The 15545-nt window shown below is 53.0% G+C and overlaps 1 protein-coding gene across 1 annotated transcript in view; it reads right to left on the reverse strand.

The window, feature by feature from the left end:
- Positions 1-9996, reverse strand: part of lrrc40 (leucine rich repeat containing 40) — a 90581-nt gene extending 80585 nt beyond the window's left edge. Inside the window, exon 1 of the mRNA XM_041208544.1 lies at positions 9733-9996. Coding sequence (XP_041064478.1) covers positions 9733-9883 — 151 coding nt within the window. The 5' untranslated portion in view covers positions 9884-9996. The remainder of the gene's footprint in view (positions 1-9732) is intronic.
- Positions 9997-15545: the final 5549 nt, after the last annotated feature.

Here is a 15545-nt window from a genome sequence, read left to right on the forward strand (position 1 = left end):
CTTGGTCCCTTCTTAGCCCCTTCTTTCTTTTGGCTCTCTTCACCAGCTGCCACTCCCCCTGCTGATTTTCCACTGCTTCCTCCTTCTCCATTGATTCGCTCTCCTGAGGAGTGGGAGGTTCAGGGGGCAGTGCTGTTGATTGGCTGTCTGCTGCCTCAATCTTTTCCTCCACTTTGTCTCTCTCTGTGTCCTCCTTTGTCTTGTTCTGTGTCCTCCTTTGTCTTGTTGTTGTCACTGGGGGCCATGGTGGTTGGAATGTTGCAAGTGTCCTTGGTAGTAGTGACACAAAGCATTTCTTCTGCTTCCCCCTCGTTGGCTTTGGCTGCCTGTGCATAAGTGAGGCAGCGTTTGGGGCAGTTCCTGTAGAGGTGACCCGCCTCACCACACAGGTTGCAGCACTTAGTCTGTTTGCAGTCCTTTGTCTGGTGCCCTTCCTGTTTGCAATTCTTGCAGAGAGCGGCGCTGCAGTTGGCCGCCACATGACCAGACTTGCCTTGAGCGTGACCTTAACTAGCGTTTGCATGTCCAAATCCCGAAGGCATCTCTAACCTCGGTGCAGCTCCCAACCTTGTCGACGCACCTGGCGAGGAAGGTGAACACGTCGGCAACAGGGACGTAGGGATTGTAGAGATGCACAGTCACCACACGGTCCTGTTGCAACGGCAGAGCAAAGAGCGGCTCCACCGTCAGGATCTTCATCTCCGGCTGGTCTCCCTTCTCCTTGAACACCTTCAGAAACTTGACGCAAGCTGCCACATGCTTGAAAGTCACGTCAAAACATCCAGCGCTGGGGAAGTCTTGCAGGGAGTAGATCTCCTCTGCTTCAAATCCACACACCTTCAACAGGATACGCTTGATGAAGAAGGCCCGATCTATGGGTGCTCCTCCTTCGCTGTCTTTCACTGTTACCCGGACGGTGTTGGGTACCCCATGGTGTGGGGCTCGACTGGTTATAGCCATGGCTTCACGACTACACTTGATCTTAGCCAAAAGGCTAAGAAGCGATTCAGAGCTCTGGTTGTCATGCCTTAAGCTGTCTACTAGGCCCTAAGCTCTGAAATGTCTTCCCTAAGCCTCTCTGCTTCTCACACCTCCTTAAAAACTACCTACTTCACCAAGCACCTGTCCTAATGTTGGTTCCCTGTCTTGAATTTTTGTCTGATTATGCTCCTGTAAAGTCCTTGAGCATTTTACTATATGAATGACACCATAAAAATGCAACTTGTTGCTTACATAATACTTCCTTATTTGAAAGTAACAGCATTCAAAAATTCAAGTTTAGCACAACTTTAACATAGATATATTTTTCCAATAAATTTTCCATTTCCAAATTTAACTGTTAGTCACCTTTTGCAAGGTGAGAATTCTGTTCCACTTTTTGTGCCACTCAAACCTCACTCAAGAATAGCTACTGTAAAATGGGTGAAACTACGATGACTAATATTGTTTTCAGAAGCCATGTGATTAGATGTTTGTGCAAATGGAACGGTGCTTAAACTTAACAGAATTTTGTAAAATAGCATTTTAAATTTTCCTCTAAAAACCCACTTATATGTTAAAATTTATAAGATCAACACTATGAAGAAGTAATTTTCCCCAAAAATTCTACAATGTTCACTCGAATGCATTGACTCGATGCTATTGAGTTCTACAAGTATCAGCAGCTTGCACATGTGACCACTCTTCAAAAGGCAGCCTAGAGAGAGTGTGTCAGCAAGCATCATAATGGTGGAAGGCACTAAAAGTGAGTCTAAATTTGTTCTTACTTGACAGTCGCACCTGAATATTCCAGCAGGTGTCATTAGGTTCTATGTAAATAATATAAATTCAGATAAAGAAAACTGCTCTGAAGTGATGAGACCAACCATAACACCTGAACTGCAAGTCAGGCAGACAAGTTGTATAGACCACAGTTAAATATCTACTGAATACAAATTTATATGTTGTGATGGGCAAAGGGGAAATGTAGAAAGAGGTATTTAAACCGGAAGAATGGGACAGGGAGAACTGGAAAAATAAATCTAACCAGGACCAGAAACAATTCAGAAAGAAAATAGGAGTATAATATTCATGCAAAAACATTTTTATTACAAAGGAGTACTTGCATTTATTTAAAAAGCAAGATATGGAGTAGTATAACAGTGGTATTGATTTTTTAGAAATGATACAGAAAACTTCTCAAAAAATATTAAAGGGACCTAATTTGCAAGTACATAAGTAAAATATTGCAAAAAACCTGGTAGAACCCCAAAGAGGTACTTCAATTTTCTAAAATATGATCAAAAATGGAGGTATTTAATAATAGAATACAGAAAAGATGAGCAACATGATGAATAAAATAATTTCTTTAGCCATTAGTTGGGTTAAATATCTTAAAATCCAAAGGCAGGCTTGTCCAAGCCACCGCCTGCACTCTGGTCTGCAAAGCTTCTCTATGTGGCCATCAGAGCCATTGTTCAAAATGCCATTAAGTCAGGTCAGTGAGTTTGAAGTCTTCTACAAGGGGCTGCTCCTCCACAATCACAGGCCATTCTGGTCCTACGTTTGCTCCTGATAGGTTCACTAGTATGCATGCATGTGTAAGAGACAGAGAGAGTGCAATGAGTGTGCGCATATGACCTTATCAGTGCTTGTGTGCATGGGGGAGGGGTGAGTGCATGTGTGTGTGAGCGGGAGGGCTGACTCTGTGCGCAAGGGGTGTGTGTATGCGAAAGAGGGGTGAGGCCAAGTGAGAGAGGGGCAGAGGGGCGAGAGAGGGGCAGAGGGGCGAGAGAGGGACGCGGGGAGGGACGCGGGGAGGGGCGCGGGCGAGGGACGCGGGGAGGGGCGCGGGCGAGGGACGCGGGGAGGGGGAGGGGGGCGGACAGGGGGCGGGGGAGGGAGAGGGGGGCGGACAGGGGGCGGGGGAGGGAGAGGGGGGCGGACAGGGGGCGGGGGAGGGAGAGGGGGGCGGACAGGGGGCGGGGGAGGGAGAGGGGGGCGGACAGGGGGCGGGGGAGGGAGAGGGGGGCGGACAGGGGGCGGGGGAGGGAGAGGGGGGCGGACAGGGGGCGGACGAGGGAGAGGGGGGCGGACAGGGGGCGGACGAGGGAGAGGGGGGCGGACAGGGGGCGGACGAGGGAGAGGGGGGCGGACAGGGGGCGGACGAGGGAGAGGGGGGCGGACAGGGGGCGGACGAGGGAGAGGGGGGCGGACAGGGGGCGGACGAGGGAGAGGGGGGCGGACAGGGGGCGGACGAGGGAGAGGGGGGCGGACAGGGGGCGGACGAGGGAGAGGGGGGCGGACAGGGGGCGGACGAGGGAGAGGGGGGCGGACAGGGGGCGGACGAGGGAGAGGGGGGCGGACAGGGGGCGGACGAGGGAGAGGGGGGCGGACAGGGGGCGGACGAGGGAGAGGGGGGCGGACAGGGGGCGGACGAGGGAGAGGGGGGCGGACAGGGGGCGGACGAGGGAGAGGGGGGCGGACAGGGGGCGGACGAGGGAGAGGGGGGCGGACAGGGGGCGGACGAGGGAGAGGGGGGCGGACAGGGGGCGGACGAGGGAGAGGGGGGCGGGGGAGGGAGAGGGGGGCGGGGGAGGGAGAGGGGGGCGGGGGAGGGAGAGGGGGGCGGGGGAGGGAGAGGGGGGCGGGGGAGGGAGAGGGGGGCGGGGGAGGGAGAGGGGGGCGGGGGAGGGAGAGGGGGGCGGGGGAGGGAGAGGGGGGCGGGGGAGGGAGAGGGGGGCGGGGGAGGGAGAGGGGGGCGGGGGAGGGAGAGGGGGGCGGGGGAGGGAGAGGGGGGCGGGGGAGGGAGAGGGGGGCGGGGGAGGGAGAGGGGGGCGGGGGAGGGAGAGGGGGGCGGGGGAGGGAGAGGGGGGCGGGGGAGGGAGAGGGGGGCGGGGGAGGGAGAGGGGGGCGGGGGAGGGAGAGGGGGGCGGGGGAGGGAGAGGGGGGCGGGGGAGGGAGAGGGGGGCGGGGGAGGGAGAGGGGGGCGGGGGAGGGAGAGGGGGGCGGGGGAGGGAGAGGGGGGCGGGGGAGGGAGAGGGGGGCGGGGGAGGGAGAGGGGGGCGGGGGAGGGAGAGGGGGGCGGGGGAGGGAGAGGGGGGCGGGGGAGGGAGAGGGGGGCGGGGGAGGGAGAGGGGGGCGGGGGAGGGAGAGGGGGGCGGGGGAGGGAGAGGGGGGCGGGGGAGGGAGAGGGGGGCGGGGGAGGGAGAGGGGGGCGGGGGAGGGAGAGGGGGGCGGGGGAGGGAGAGGGGGGCGGGGGAGGGAGAGGGGGGCGGGGGAGGGAGAGGGGGGCGGGGGAGGGAGAGGGGGGCGGGGGAGGGAGAGGGGGGCGGGGGAGGGAGAGGGGGGCGGGGGAGGGAGAGGGGGGCGGGGGAGGGAGAGGGGGGCGGGGGAGGGAGAGGGGGGCGGGGGAGGGAGAGGGGGGCGGGGGAGGGAGAGGGGGGCGGGGGAGGGAGAGGGGGGCGGGGGAGGGAGAGGGGGGCGGGGGAGGGAGAGGGGGGCGGGGGAGGGAGAGGGGGGCGGGGGAGGGAGAGGGGGGCGGGGGAGGGAGAGGGGGGCGGGGGAGGGAGAGGGGGGCGGGGGAGGGAGAGGGGGGCGGGGGAGGGAGAGGGGGGCGGGGGAGGGAGAGGGGGGCGGGGGAGGGAGAGGGGGGCGGGGGAGGGAGAGGGGGGCGGGGGAGGGAGAGGGGGGCGGGGGAGGGAGAGGGGGGCGGGGGAGGGAGAGGGGGGCGGGGGAGGGAGAGGGGGGCGGGGGAGGGAGAGGGGGGCGGGGGAGGGAGAGGGGGGCGGGGGAGGGAGAGGGGGGCGGGGGAGGGAGAGGGGGGCGGGGGAGGGAGAGGGGGGCGGGGGAGGGAGAGGGGGGCGGGGGAGGGAGAGGGGGGCGGGGGAGGGAGAGGGGGGCGGGGGAGGGAGAGGGGGGCGGGGGAGGGAGAGGGGGGCGGGGGAGGGAGAGGGGGGCGGGGGAGGGAGAGGGGGGCGGGGGAGGGAGAGGGGGGCGGGGGAGGGAGAGGGGGCGGGGGAGGGAGAGGGGGCGGGGGAGGACAGGGGGCGGGGGAGGACAGGGGGCGGGGGCGGACAGGGGGCGGGGGCGGACAGGGGGCGGGGGCGGACAGGGGGCGGGGGCGGACAGGGGGCGGGGGCGGACAGGGGGCGGGGGCGGACAGGGGGAGGGGGCGGACAGGGGGCGGGGGCGGACAGGGGGAGGGGGCGGACAGGGGGAGGGGGCGGACAGGGGGAGGGGGCGGACAGGGGGAGGGGGCGGACAGGGGGAGGGGGCGGACAGGGGGAGGGGGCGGACAGGGGGAGGGGGGCGGACAGGGGGAGGGGGGCGGACAGGGGGAGGGGAGCGGGAGATGGAGGGGGGAGGGCGGAGAGAGGGACGCAAAGGGGCGGGCGGTAGATAGTGGGGGAGAGAGAGAGGCAATGGGGCAGGCGAGCGTGAGAGAGAAAGAGAGTGAGAGGAGCAGAGAGAGGCAGATGGTGAGCGGGCGTGTGAGAGAGAGAGAGGGGGGCAGAGGAGCGGGCGGGCGTGTGTGTGAGAGAGAGAGAGAGAGAGAGAGAGGGTGGGCGCGAGGAGGGGGCTGCATGGCTTGGTAGGCAGGCGGGCGTGGGAGAGAGGATGTGGGTGGGTTGGTGTCAGGGAGTGAGAGGTGTATGTGTGCATGAGTGAGGCGAGTGTGAGAGAGTGTGTGTGTGTCAGGGAATGAGAGATGGGGTGGGTGGGTGAGTATGCATGTGTGTGTGTGGGTGAGAGAGAGAGAGAGGTGAATGCGAGATGCAAATGTGTATGTGATGAGCGAGTGTGTCTGTGTGAGAGAGAGGATGAGTGTCTGTGCTTGAGAGAGGTGTGATTGTCTGCGTGTACATGTGTTTGTGTGAGATAGAAAGTGAGTGAGTGTGTGCGCAGCGCAAGAGGGGTGAATGTGTGTGTATGTTTGTGTGTGGAGTGGGGCATGTGCATGTCTATGTGTGAGAGAGAGATGGTTGATAGTATGTGTATGTGTGCATGCACGCACGCATGCACAAGTGTGAGAGAGGGAGGGGAGATTGAGAGTCTGGCTCACTTTTAGTCTCAGGTTTCTTATTCACCCTCAGCTCCACACACCAACATGCACACTCAACCACTCTCACAGATTTGTTTGCTCAGCAAGTTGCTTCTTTTCATAAATCAGCTTTTCTTTCTAATTCATGTTTAATGTTGTGCCAAACCTTATTTTTCCAAAATTCACTCATTGGCCCCTTGCTTGACAAATGATTGAAGTGTGGCTGCCCCACGTGAAAAGACTGGACAAGGTATCTAAGGCGTACAAGGCAGGAAATGATATCCAAGGGCTTGACTGAGTGTAGATGTGTGACAGAAGACCAGAGAGCAGACAATATAGAATTCATTTTTAAAAATGAAGACAGCGATAATTCAAGTAATTACAAGCCAGTTAAGTAAACATCAGTGGTCCAGAACATTTTCAAGTCTTTAATGAAGGATGAAATTATCACATATCTGGATACAGAAAAAAATTAAATTTCAAAAGTAACAAACATGTTTGAAAAATGCCAGGATTCTTTTGAGGCTGTAACAGGCTACAGGTGGAGTGTACATGGACTTTAGCAAGATGCCTTATGTGAGATATTAAAGAAGATTAAGAAGAACGAAATTAGGATAATCAACTGGATTAAAAATAGTCTAGAAGGAAGAAATCAGAGGAGTTTGGGGAGTTTTTCCATAATGGATGGAAGTGGATTTAAGTATCCCACAGATGCAATTTTGGGATACTTTTGTTCAATGTGTGTATCAATGATTTGAATATAGGCAGTGATTGAATGAAATCTGCAGATGATACAGAAATAGGAGATATTGCTAAATACTAGAACAGTGGTTCTCAAACTGGAATCCTGGGACACCAAGGGGTGGGGGGGGGGGGGGTCAGTAGAGACTTTCTAGGGTCTAGAAATGATGTGAAAGGTGAGCCAGGAGATAGGATCAGGTGCAGCTACCTACATGTGCAGCTCGGAGGGGAGCATGCAAGAATAGACAGACTCTTCAAAGAGATGCAGGCACGTCCATCTCACTGATATCTGTAAGTAAATAACTGTCTTCATAAAAGCAACAGCCTTCATGTTTTGCATTTTCATATTATGTGTTTTATATAGTATAATTCATCTGAAAAGGGGTCCTTCAATCAAAAAAATGAGAAGACCTGAGAAAGCTGTAAAAGAACATTGACAAAATTAGGAAATGATCTAAAAAGTAGAACATGGAATTCAATGTCAGTAAGCATGAGGCTGAAGAACAGCAATCACACTCTGAATGGAAGCTGACTTGGTACTGTAAAAGTGCAGAGGGATTTTGAGGAACAGGATCAGGGGAAATTAAAGACAGCAAAAAACTGCTCATGGAATTCTGGGTCTGGTCACAAGTATAGAATATAAAATTCAAGAAGTAATAAGCCAATATAAAACCTTAATGTGAGTGTACTGTGTGCAATTGCAGGCTCCACTCTACTGGAAAGGCTCTTTGGAGAATTAACAAAGTAAATTCGGTCTGAGTACAAGGAAATACAAATACAAAGAAAGATTTGAAAAAAAATGTTTTCATTTGAACAATCCAGATTGTGATCAAAGTTTTTAATATTATGAAAGAATGGGATGGGTAGATAATAGCAGTCTATTTCAGTAATTGAGGAGGAGCCACATATACAAAGTTAAGAGCAAGAGAAACTTCTTTGCAGAGGGTTGTGAGATTGTGAAATTCCAGGGTTATAGCTGAGGCAGAAACGACGTGAAGAATAAAGATTAGATTTGATAAATAGATGAGGGAAAAGGGGATATGGCAACAGGGTAGGCAAATTTATTTACGACTCCTTGCTCAGATGGACAGTAAGCATCGACACATAAACATTCCTTGGACTTTGTGCTATCACAGGCAAACCCTGAAACCTTTTCGGAAGAAAGGAACAGTAAAGCTTCAAAATGTAACTAATCTTGTTCCAAATGCAAAAGCATTAATTGAAAATAAGAAAAGCCAGTGGTTTATCCATCCAAAATGACCCTATATTATCCACTTACAGAATCTAGTTGCTTCTGAAATGCCTTGACTACTCTATCTGAAAGCAAATGTCAAGCTTTGACCACTCTGAGTAAGGAAGAACTTCCTGATAACATTTTAAATTTTATCTTTTACTAGTTTGAACCTATGCCTTTTGTCCAGTTCACAATTTGATTTTACATAATATTCTAAATTTGTCTTTTCCACAGCTCTTGCGTACTTCTAAAAGCTAACCTCTCAAACACCTCCATTACGGGCCAAAAATCCCATGTTTCTCTCGTATTTCCTTATAACATAACATTTGACATTAGTTTTTGGCTATGTATTTCAAAATTTTAACAGCTTTGCTGATTGCTGCTCTCCCCAGTTTTATGTTAAGCATTGAGTTTGCATTAAGCATTACTAAAAATTCTCAAAACTGCATTTAATCTTCAATGATTGTCTTATTGAAATAGTAAATAGCGCTACCCCCCCCCCATTGTCTAAAGCGCTAAAGATTAAAATAGAATATTTGTAGTCAGCTTTCAAGACCTTTCCCCACTCAATGTTTTTCTTCTCATCCAAAGGCAATCACTTATCTGGCACTCAATGCCTGTGTCTGTGACCCCAGGTATTACCAGGAGCCTATGTGACCACAGTGTCAGTACAACCAAATCTGACCAGTCAGTTACCAGCATTTGCTCAAGTTTTTCCAGTTTGGGATCACTGGATGCCAATCAAGAAGAAGAACTTGACCATTTCCCCCCCTCTAAGTCCAGAAGCAGAGGTGCCACATAACCCCCACCAACCCCTCCCTAAACTGTTCTAAAATCAGGTAACCAGCAAATTTCTTTTATTGCCACAGAATCCTGTGCATTTACTCAAAGACATTCAATAGTTATTTATAAAACTGTTGTACATTAATTTTAATAGTCCTCAATAACTCTGAAGTCTAAGTACTCTACAAACATAAGTTAAACCTTTTTTCCTGAATCCTATTCTGGAACCAGGGTAAAGTAAAACAATCTTCTATTTATATAACACCTTTCACAAGCTTGGGACATCCCCAAAGCACCTCACAGCCAACGAAAACAGTTGTTGGAAATGTGGCGATCAATTTGTGCATAACAAGCTACCACAAACAAGTGATAATGTCCATGTAATTCTTTGTCATGTTGACTGAGATACAAATATTGGCCAGTACACCAGGGGTAACTCCGCTTTGAAACAGTGCCATAGGATCTTTTACACCCAGCTAAAGCCTTGGTTTAACATTTCATCACCAAGGCGTCACCCCGCAGCGTTGTGTTGAAGTGGCAGCCAAGATTTCTGTGCTCAAATCTCAGGAATGGGATTTGAATCCATAACCTCTTGGTTCAGAGGCCAGAATGTACCCACTGAGCCACAACTGACATCCTTACTCCAATTCACTTTGCTACAAATAAAATCTCAACCATCTTTTCCACCAAATAAATGTAGATTTTATTATTAAACAGCTCACTTATCAAAAAGTGCTCAAACAAATAATTTAGATCTGCAGGAAGAAAGGATAGAACTTAAACCTGCGAAGAGCTTTTGAACATTTGGGCACAAACATCCTAATCTCGGTTTTTACCCTCATCTGTGAATAGTGGTGAAATCAAAGAAATTATTTACATCATTGTGTACATCGACGGCCAATATTCACCCTCGCCTCTGGCCGAATCCCCAGACCGTTCACTGCGGACTTACCCTCGCTCAACTCTCTGTTGGAAAGGTTCAGCTGTCCACTCCTTCTGGCCGTTTTAATTAAACCAGCAGGTACAGGCGGCTCTGTTGACCGAGGTTGAAATCCTGACCCTGGCCTGCGATTAGCGAACCTGCTACCTCCCCTGCGAGACATTATAGCGGGATACAGCGCCACAGCTGCTGGGGCCTCCCCTTCCTCGTTCAAATCCCAGCGACAGGCCGCGCCGCTGCAACCGTCCGCAGCCAGGACCGACACGCATGCGCGCCAAGGGAGCTGACTGGCGTCTGTTCTCCCAGCAATCTATAACGTTCTGTACAGCGTTTGCAGAGGTTAGCGTAAATCTTATACTGAAGCACGCGTCATTATGTTGCTTCTGCAAACAAATGAGAAAGATTCGGCATTTTCCCCCCAAAAGACCATTGCTCTTGGAAAGCACTACTTATAAAAAAGGCTGCGTCTAGGACACATTGATCTAATGCAAGCTCTTCTAATCAGACGAGTGAGAAATGTATTGCACCTACTTGTAATGCTTGAGGGCTTGGCCTAAATAGCCAAGTGGTTATGGTACTGGGTTTGTAACCCCAAGATTAAGAGTTCAAATCTCTCAATGGCAAACTATGAAACAACGTAACTTCATCTGAAACAGATGAAAATGTGTTTATACTCGAAAGAGTTACTTGTAATGCTTGGCCTAAATAGCCAAGTGGTTATGGTACTGGGTTTGTAACCCCAAGGTCAGAAGTTCAAATCTCATAATGGCAAACTATGAAACAATGTAACTTCATCTGAAACAGATGGAAACAGGTTTACTCAAAAAGAGTATCAAAAGTTCAAATCTCACAATGGCAAACTATAAAACAATGTAACTTCATCTGAAACAGATGGAAATGTGTTTTTAAAGTTTGTAAGTTTCCTTTAAACTTTGCTCTTGGTTTTACAGCTGACCTGAATTAGGGGCTGTGCCTGATTTATCCCAATTTTGTTGATTTTGGTTTTCATTTAAAAGATTATCAAGAGTTCAAATCTCACAATGGCAAACTATGAAACAATGTAACTTCATCTGAAATGACAGATGGAAACATGTTTGTACTCAAAAGAGTTACTTGTAATGCTTGGCTTGGCCTAAATAGCCAAGTGGTTATGGTACTGGGTTTGTAACCCCAACATCTAAGAGTTCAAATCTCACAATGGCAAACAACGTAACTTCATCTGAAACACATGGGAATGGGTTTGTACTCGAAAGAGTTATGAAATCAAGAGTTCAAATCTCACAATATGAAACAATGTAACTTCATCTGAATAGGAACAGATGGAAACGTGTTTGTACTCGAAAGAGTTACTTGTAAACAACGGCTTGGCCTAAATAGCCAAGTGGTTATGGTACTGGGTTCAAATCTCACAATGGCAAACTATGAAACAATGTAACTTCATCCGAAACAGATGGAAGTGGGTTTGTACTCGAAAGAGTAACATCTTTTGACCTGCTGCCGAAGAAGGGGGATCTCCGCCTTCTTAAAAACTGGCGCCCGGTCTCCCTCCTCAGCACGGACTACAAAATCTTCGCCCGAGCCATGTCTTCTCGGCTCGGCACCGTGCTGGACCACATGATCCACACTGACCAGTCCTACATCGTCCCGGACCGAACCATTTATGATAACATCCATCTGGTCCGGGACATCATCCACCATTCCCAGAGGGCTGGTCTGTCGAGCGCCTTCCTGTCTCTCGATCAGGAGAAGGCGTTCGACAGGGTGGATCACGAATACTTACTCGGAACTCTGCGAGCTTTCGGGTTCGGGACGCATTTTGTCGCCCGGATCCGACTTCTGTACACCGCCGCGGAGTGTCTAGTGAAGGTTAACGGGTCCCTGACGGCGCCCCTTCGCTTTGGGAGAGGGGTACGTCAGGGCTGCCCCCTGTCTGGCCAGTTATATTCGATTTGCGTGGAGCCTTTCCTGCGCCTCTTGCGGAGGAGGTTGTCGGGATTGGTTCTGCGCGGGCCGGGCATCGGGGTGGTCCTTTCGGCTTACGCCGATGACGTGCTCCTTATGTTTAGTGACCCGGCTGACCTGCGGAGGATGCGCGAGTGCCAGGAGGTCTACTCTGCCGCTTTTTCTGCCAGGATCAACTGGGGTAAATGTTCTGGACTCCTGGTCGGTCAGTGGCAGATGGATCCCCTACCAGAGGAGCTCAGGCCTTTCACCTGGAGCAGGACCAGCCTCCTCTACCTGGGGGTCCATCTCTGCCCCGCTGAGGAATCCTGGCCGGCAAACTGGCAGGAACTGGAGACGAAAGTCACCGCTCACCTGCGGCGCTGGACAGGACTGCTCCGAGTGCTATCTTACCGAGGTCAAGTTCTGGTCACAAACCAGCTGATCACCGCCATGTTGTGGTATCGGCTGGTCACTTTGACCCTTCCCCCGGACTTTGTCACAAGAATCCAGAGATTGTTAGTCGACTTCTTCTGGGACAAAAGATTGCACTGGGTCGCTGCCGAGGTTCTGAGTCTCCCGCTTAGGGAGGGTGGTCAGGCGCTAGTGTGCCTACGCACACAGGTGGCGACTTTCCGCCTTCAGACCCTGCAGCGATACCTCTACGTCGAGACTCCTCCTAGATGGTGTGCCCTGATGATGTATTTCTTCTGTCAGGTGCACGGCCTGAATTATGACGTGCAGCTCCTGTTCATAGAACAGCTGGGCCTCGGTGGCTCCTTGCAGGCGTTGCCCGTCTTTTACCAGGACCTGATCAAAGTCTGGAAAGTGGTCGCCTAGCAACGCAGCTCTCCCCCGTCAGGAGTAGTGGCTATCGTCAGAGAGCCGCTGCTCAGGAATCCGCCCCTCCGTCCTTTTCAGTGGTTGGCGGAGAGGAGGGCTGTGGCCGCAGGGGTGACCAGGATCAGGGACGTGCTGGGTGGCGGAGGACTGGGCTGGATGCTCCCGCAGGAGTTGGCGCGACGCGCGTCTGTGAGTGTCCAGGTCGCAGCCGATGCCATCCAAGACCTGAGAACGGTCGTGCTCGGACCCGACGTTATTTTGGGTCTTGAGGCGGCCCAGGTGCGCGGTGGTCTTCCGTCTGAGCGTTCCCCTGTTCGGACGGAATTCCACATTGGCCCCAAGCCCCGAACCCTCCCTCGGGTGCTGGTGCCCCGCAATATGAGCCGCCTCGGGGACATGCCCTCTGTGCCTTTTGGCACGGCAAAGAGGGGCTTTTTGTACGGACTGCTGCTGCACACCTTCCATTTTCTCGCCCTTGTCCGTCACCCGGACACGCCCTGGCGTGCCTTGTTGCCGTCCAGCGGCGGAGGCCCCCGATGGGAGGCCCTCTATGGAGGTGTCCTCCCCCTTTCTATCGGGGACCTGGGTTGGAGGGTGTTGCATGCAGCAGTCCCCTATAATAAGAGGATGCATAGGTTCACAGACTCTCAGGACACATGCCCTTTTTGCGGTCTTGTGGAGTCCGTGGACCATGTATACATAGGGTGTGGTAGGCTGCACTCCCTTTTTAGTTATTTGAAAAACCTTTTATTGATGTTTTGTTTGCACTTCAGCCCCACGCTCCTGATCTATGGGCACCCGGTGCGGAAGGGGGTCGGGAAGGAGGAGGACCTCCTCGTGAACCTGCTCCTGGGCCTGGCCAAGTTGGCCATTAACAGGTCCAGGCAGCGGGCAATCGACGGGGGAGTCCTGCCCGATTGTTTGTCCCTCTTCCGTGGCTACGTTTGCTGCCAGATGTCCCTGGAGAAGGAGCACGCGGTGTCTGCTGGCACTCTCGAGGCCTTCCGTGCTCAGTGGGCACCGTGGGGACTGGGGTGTTTTGTTGACCCCTTTAATCACATTTTGATTTAAAGTTTGTAAGTTTCCTTTAAACTTTGTTCTTGGTTTTACAGCTGACCTGAATTAGGGGCTGTGCCTGATTTATCCCAATTTTGTTGATTTGGTTTTCATTTAAAAGATTATCAAGAGTTCAAATCTCACAATATGAAACAATGTAACTTCATCTGAATAGGAACAGATGGAAATGTGTTTGTACTCAAAAGAGTTACTTGTAAACAACGGCTTGGCCTAAATAGCCAAGTGGTTATGGTACTGGGTTCAAATCTCACAATGGCAAACTATGAAACAATGTAACTTCATCTGAAACAGATGGAAGCGGGTTTGTACTCGAAAGAGTAACATCTTTTGCCCTGCTGCCGAAGAAGGGGGATCTCCGCCTTCTTGAAGCGGGTTTGTACTCGAAAGAGTAACATCTTTTGACCTGCTGCCGAAGAAGGGGGATCTCCGCCTTCTTAAAAACTGGCGCCCGGTCTCCCTCCTCAGCACGGACTACAAAATCTTCGCCCGGGCCATGTCTTCTCGGCTCGGCACCGTGCTGGACCACATGATCCACCCTGACCAGTCCTACACCGTCCCGGACCGTACCATTTATGATAACATCCATCTGGTCCGGGACATCATCCACCATTCCCAGAGGGCTGGTCTGTCGAGCGCCTTCCTGTCTCTCGATCAGGAGAAGGCGTTCGACAGGGTGGATCACGAATACTTACTCGGAACTCTGCGAGCTTTCGGGTTCGGGACGCATTTTGTCGCCCGGATCCGAATTCTGTACACCGCCGCGGAGGGTCTAGTGAAGGTTAACGGGTCCCTGCTGGCGCCCCTTCGCTTTGGGAGAGGGGTACGTCAGGGCAGGCCCCCTGTCTGGCCAGTTGTATTCTATTTGCGTGGAGCCTTTCCTGCGCCTCTTGCGGAGGAGGTTGTCGGGATTGGTTCTGCACGGGCCAGGCATCGGGGTGGTCCTTTCGGCTTACGCCGATGACGTGCTCCTTATGTTTAGTGACCCGGCTGACCTGCGGAGGATGCGCGAGTGCCAGGAGGTCTACTCTGCCGCTTCTTCTGCCAGGATCAACTGGGGTAAATGTTCTGGACTCCTGGTCGGTCAGTGGCAAATGGATCCCCTACCCGAGGAGCTCAGGCCTTTCACCTGGAGCAGGACCAGCCTCCTCTACCTGGGGGTCCATCTCTGCCCCGCTGAGGAATCCTGGCCGGCAAACTGGCAGGAACTGGAGACGAAAGTCACCGCTCGCCTGCGGCGCTGGACAGGACTGCTCCGAGTGCTATCTCACCGAGGTCGAGTTCTGGTCATAAACCAGCTGATCGCCACCATGTTGTGGTATCGGCTGGTCACTTTGACCCCTCCCCCGGACTTTGTCACAAGAATCCAGAGATTGTTAGTCGACTTCTTCTGGGACAAAAGATTGCACTGGGTAGCTGCCGAGGTTCTGAGTCTCCCGCTTAGGGAGGGTGGTCAGGCGCTAGTGTGCCTACGCACACAGGTGGCGACTTTCCGCCTTCAGACCCTGCAGCGATACCTCTACGTCGAGCCTCCTCCTAGATGGTGTGCCCTGATGACGTATTTCTTCCGTCAGGTGCACGGCCTGAATTATGACGTGCAGCTCCTGTTTATAGAACAGCTGGGCCTCAGTGGCTCCTTGCAGGCGTTGCCCGTCTTTTACCAGGACCTGATCAAAGTCTGGAAAGTGGTCGCCTCGCAACGCAGCTCTCCCCCGTCAGGAATAGCGGCCATTGTCAGAGAGCCGCTGCTCAGGAATCCGCCCCTCCATCCTTTTCATTGGTTGGCGGAGAGGAGGGCTGTGGCCGCAGGGGTGACCAGGATCGGGGACGTGCTGGGTGGTGGAGGACTGGGCTGGATGCTCCCGCAGGAGTTGGCGCGACGTGTGTCTGTGAGTGTCCAGGTCGCAGCCAATGCCATCCAAGACCTGAGAACGGTCGTGCTTGGACCCGATGTTATTTTGGGTCTT

The sequence above is a fragment of the Carcharodon carcharias genome, chromosome 16 (assembly GCF_017639515.1).
Source record: "Carcharodon carcharias isolate sCarCar2 chromosome 16, sCarCar2.pri, whole genome shotgun sequence".
NCBI classification, from domain to species: Eukaryota; Metazoa; Chordata; class Chondrichthyes; order Lamniformes; family Lamnidae; genus Carcharodon; species Carcharodon carcharias.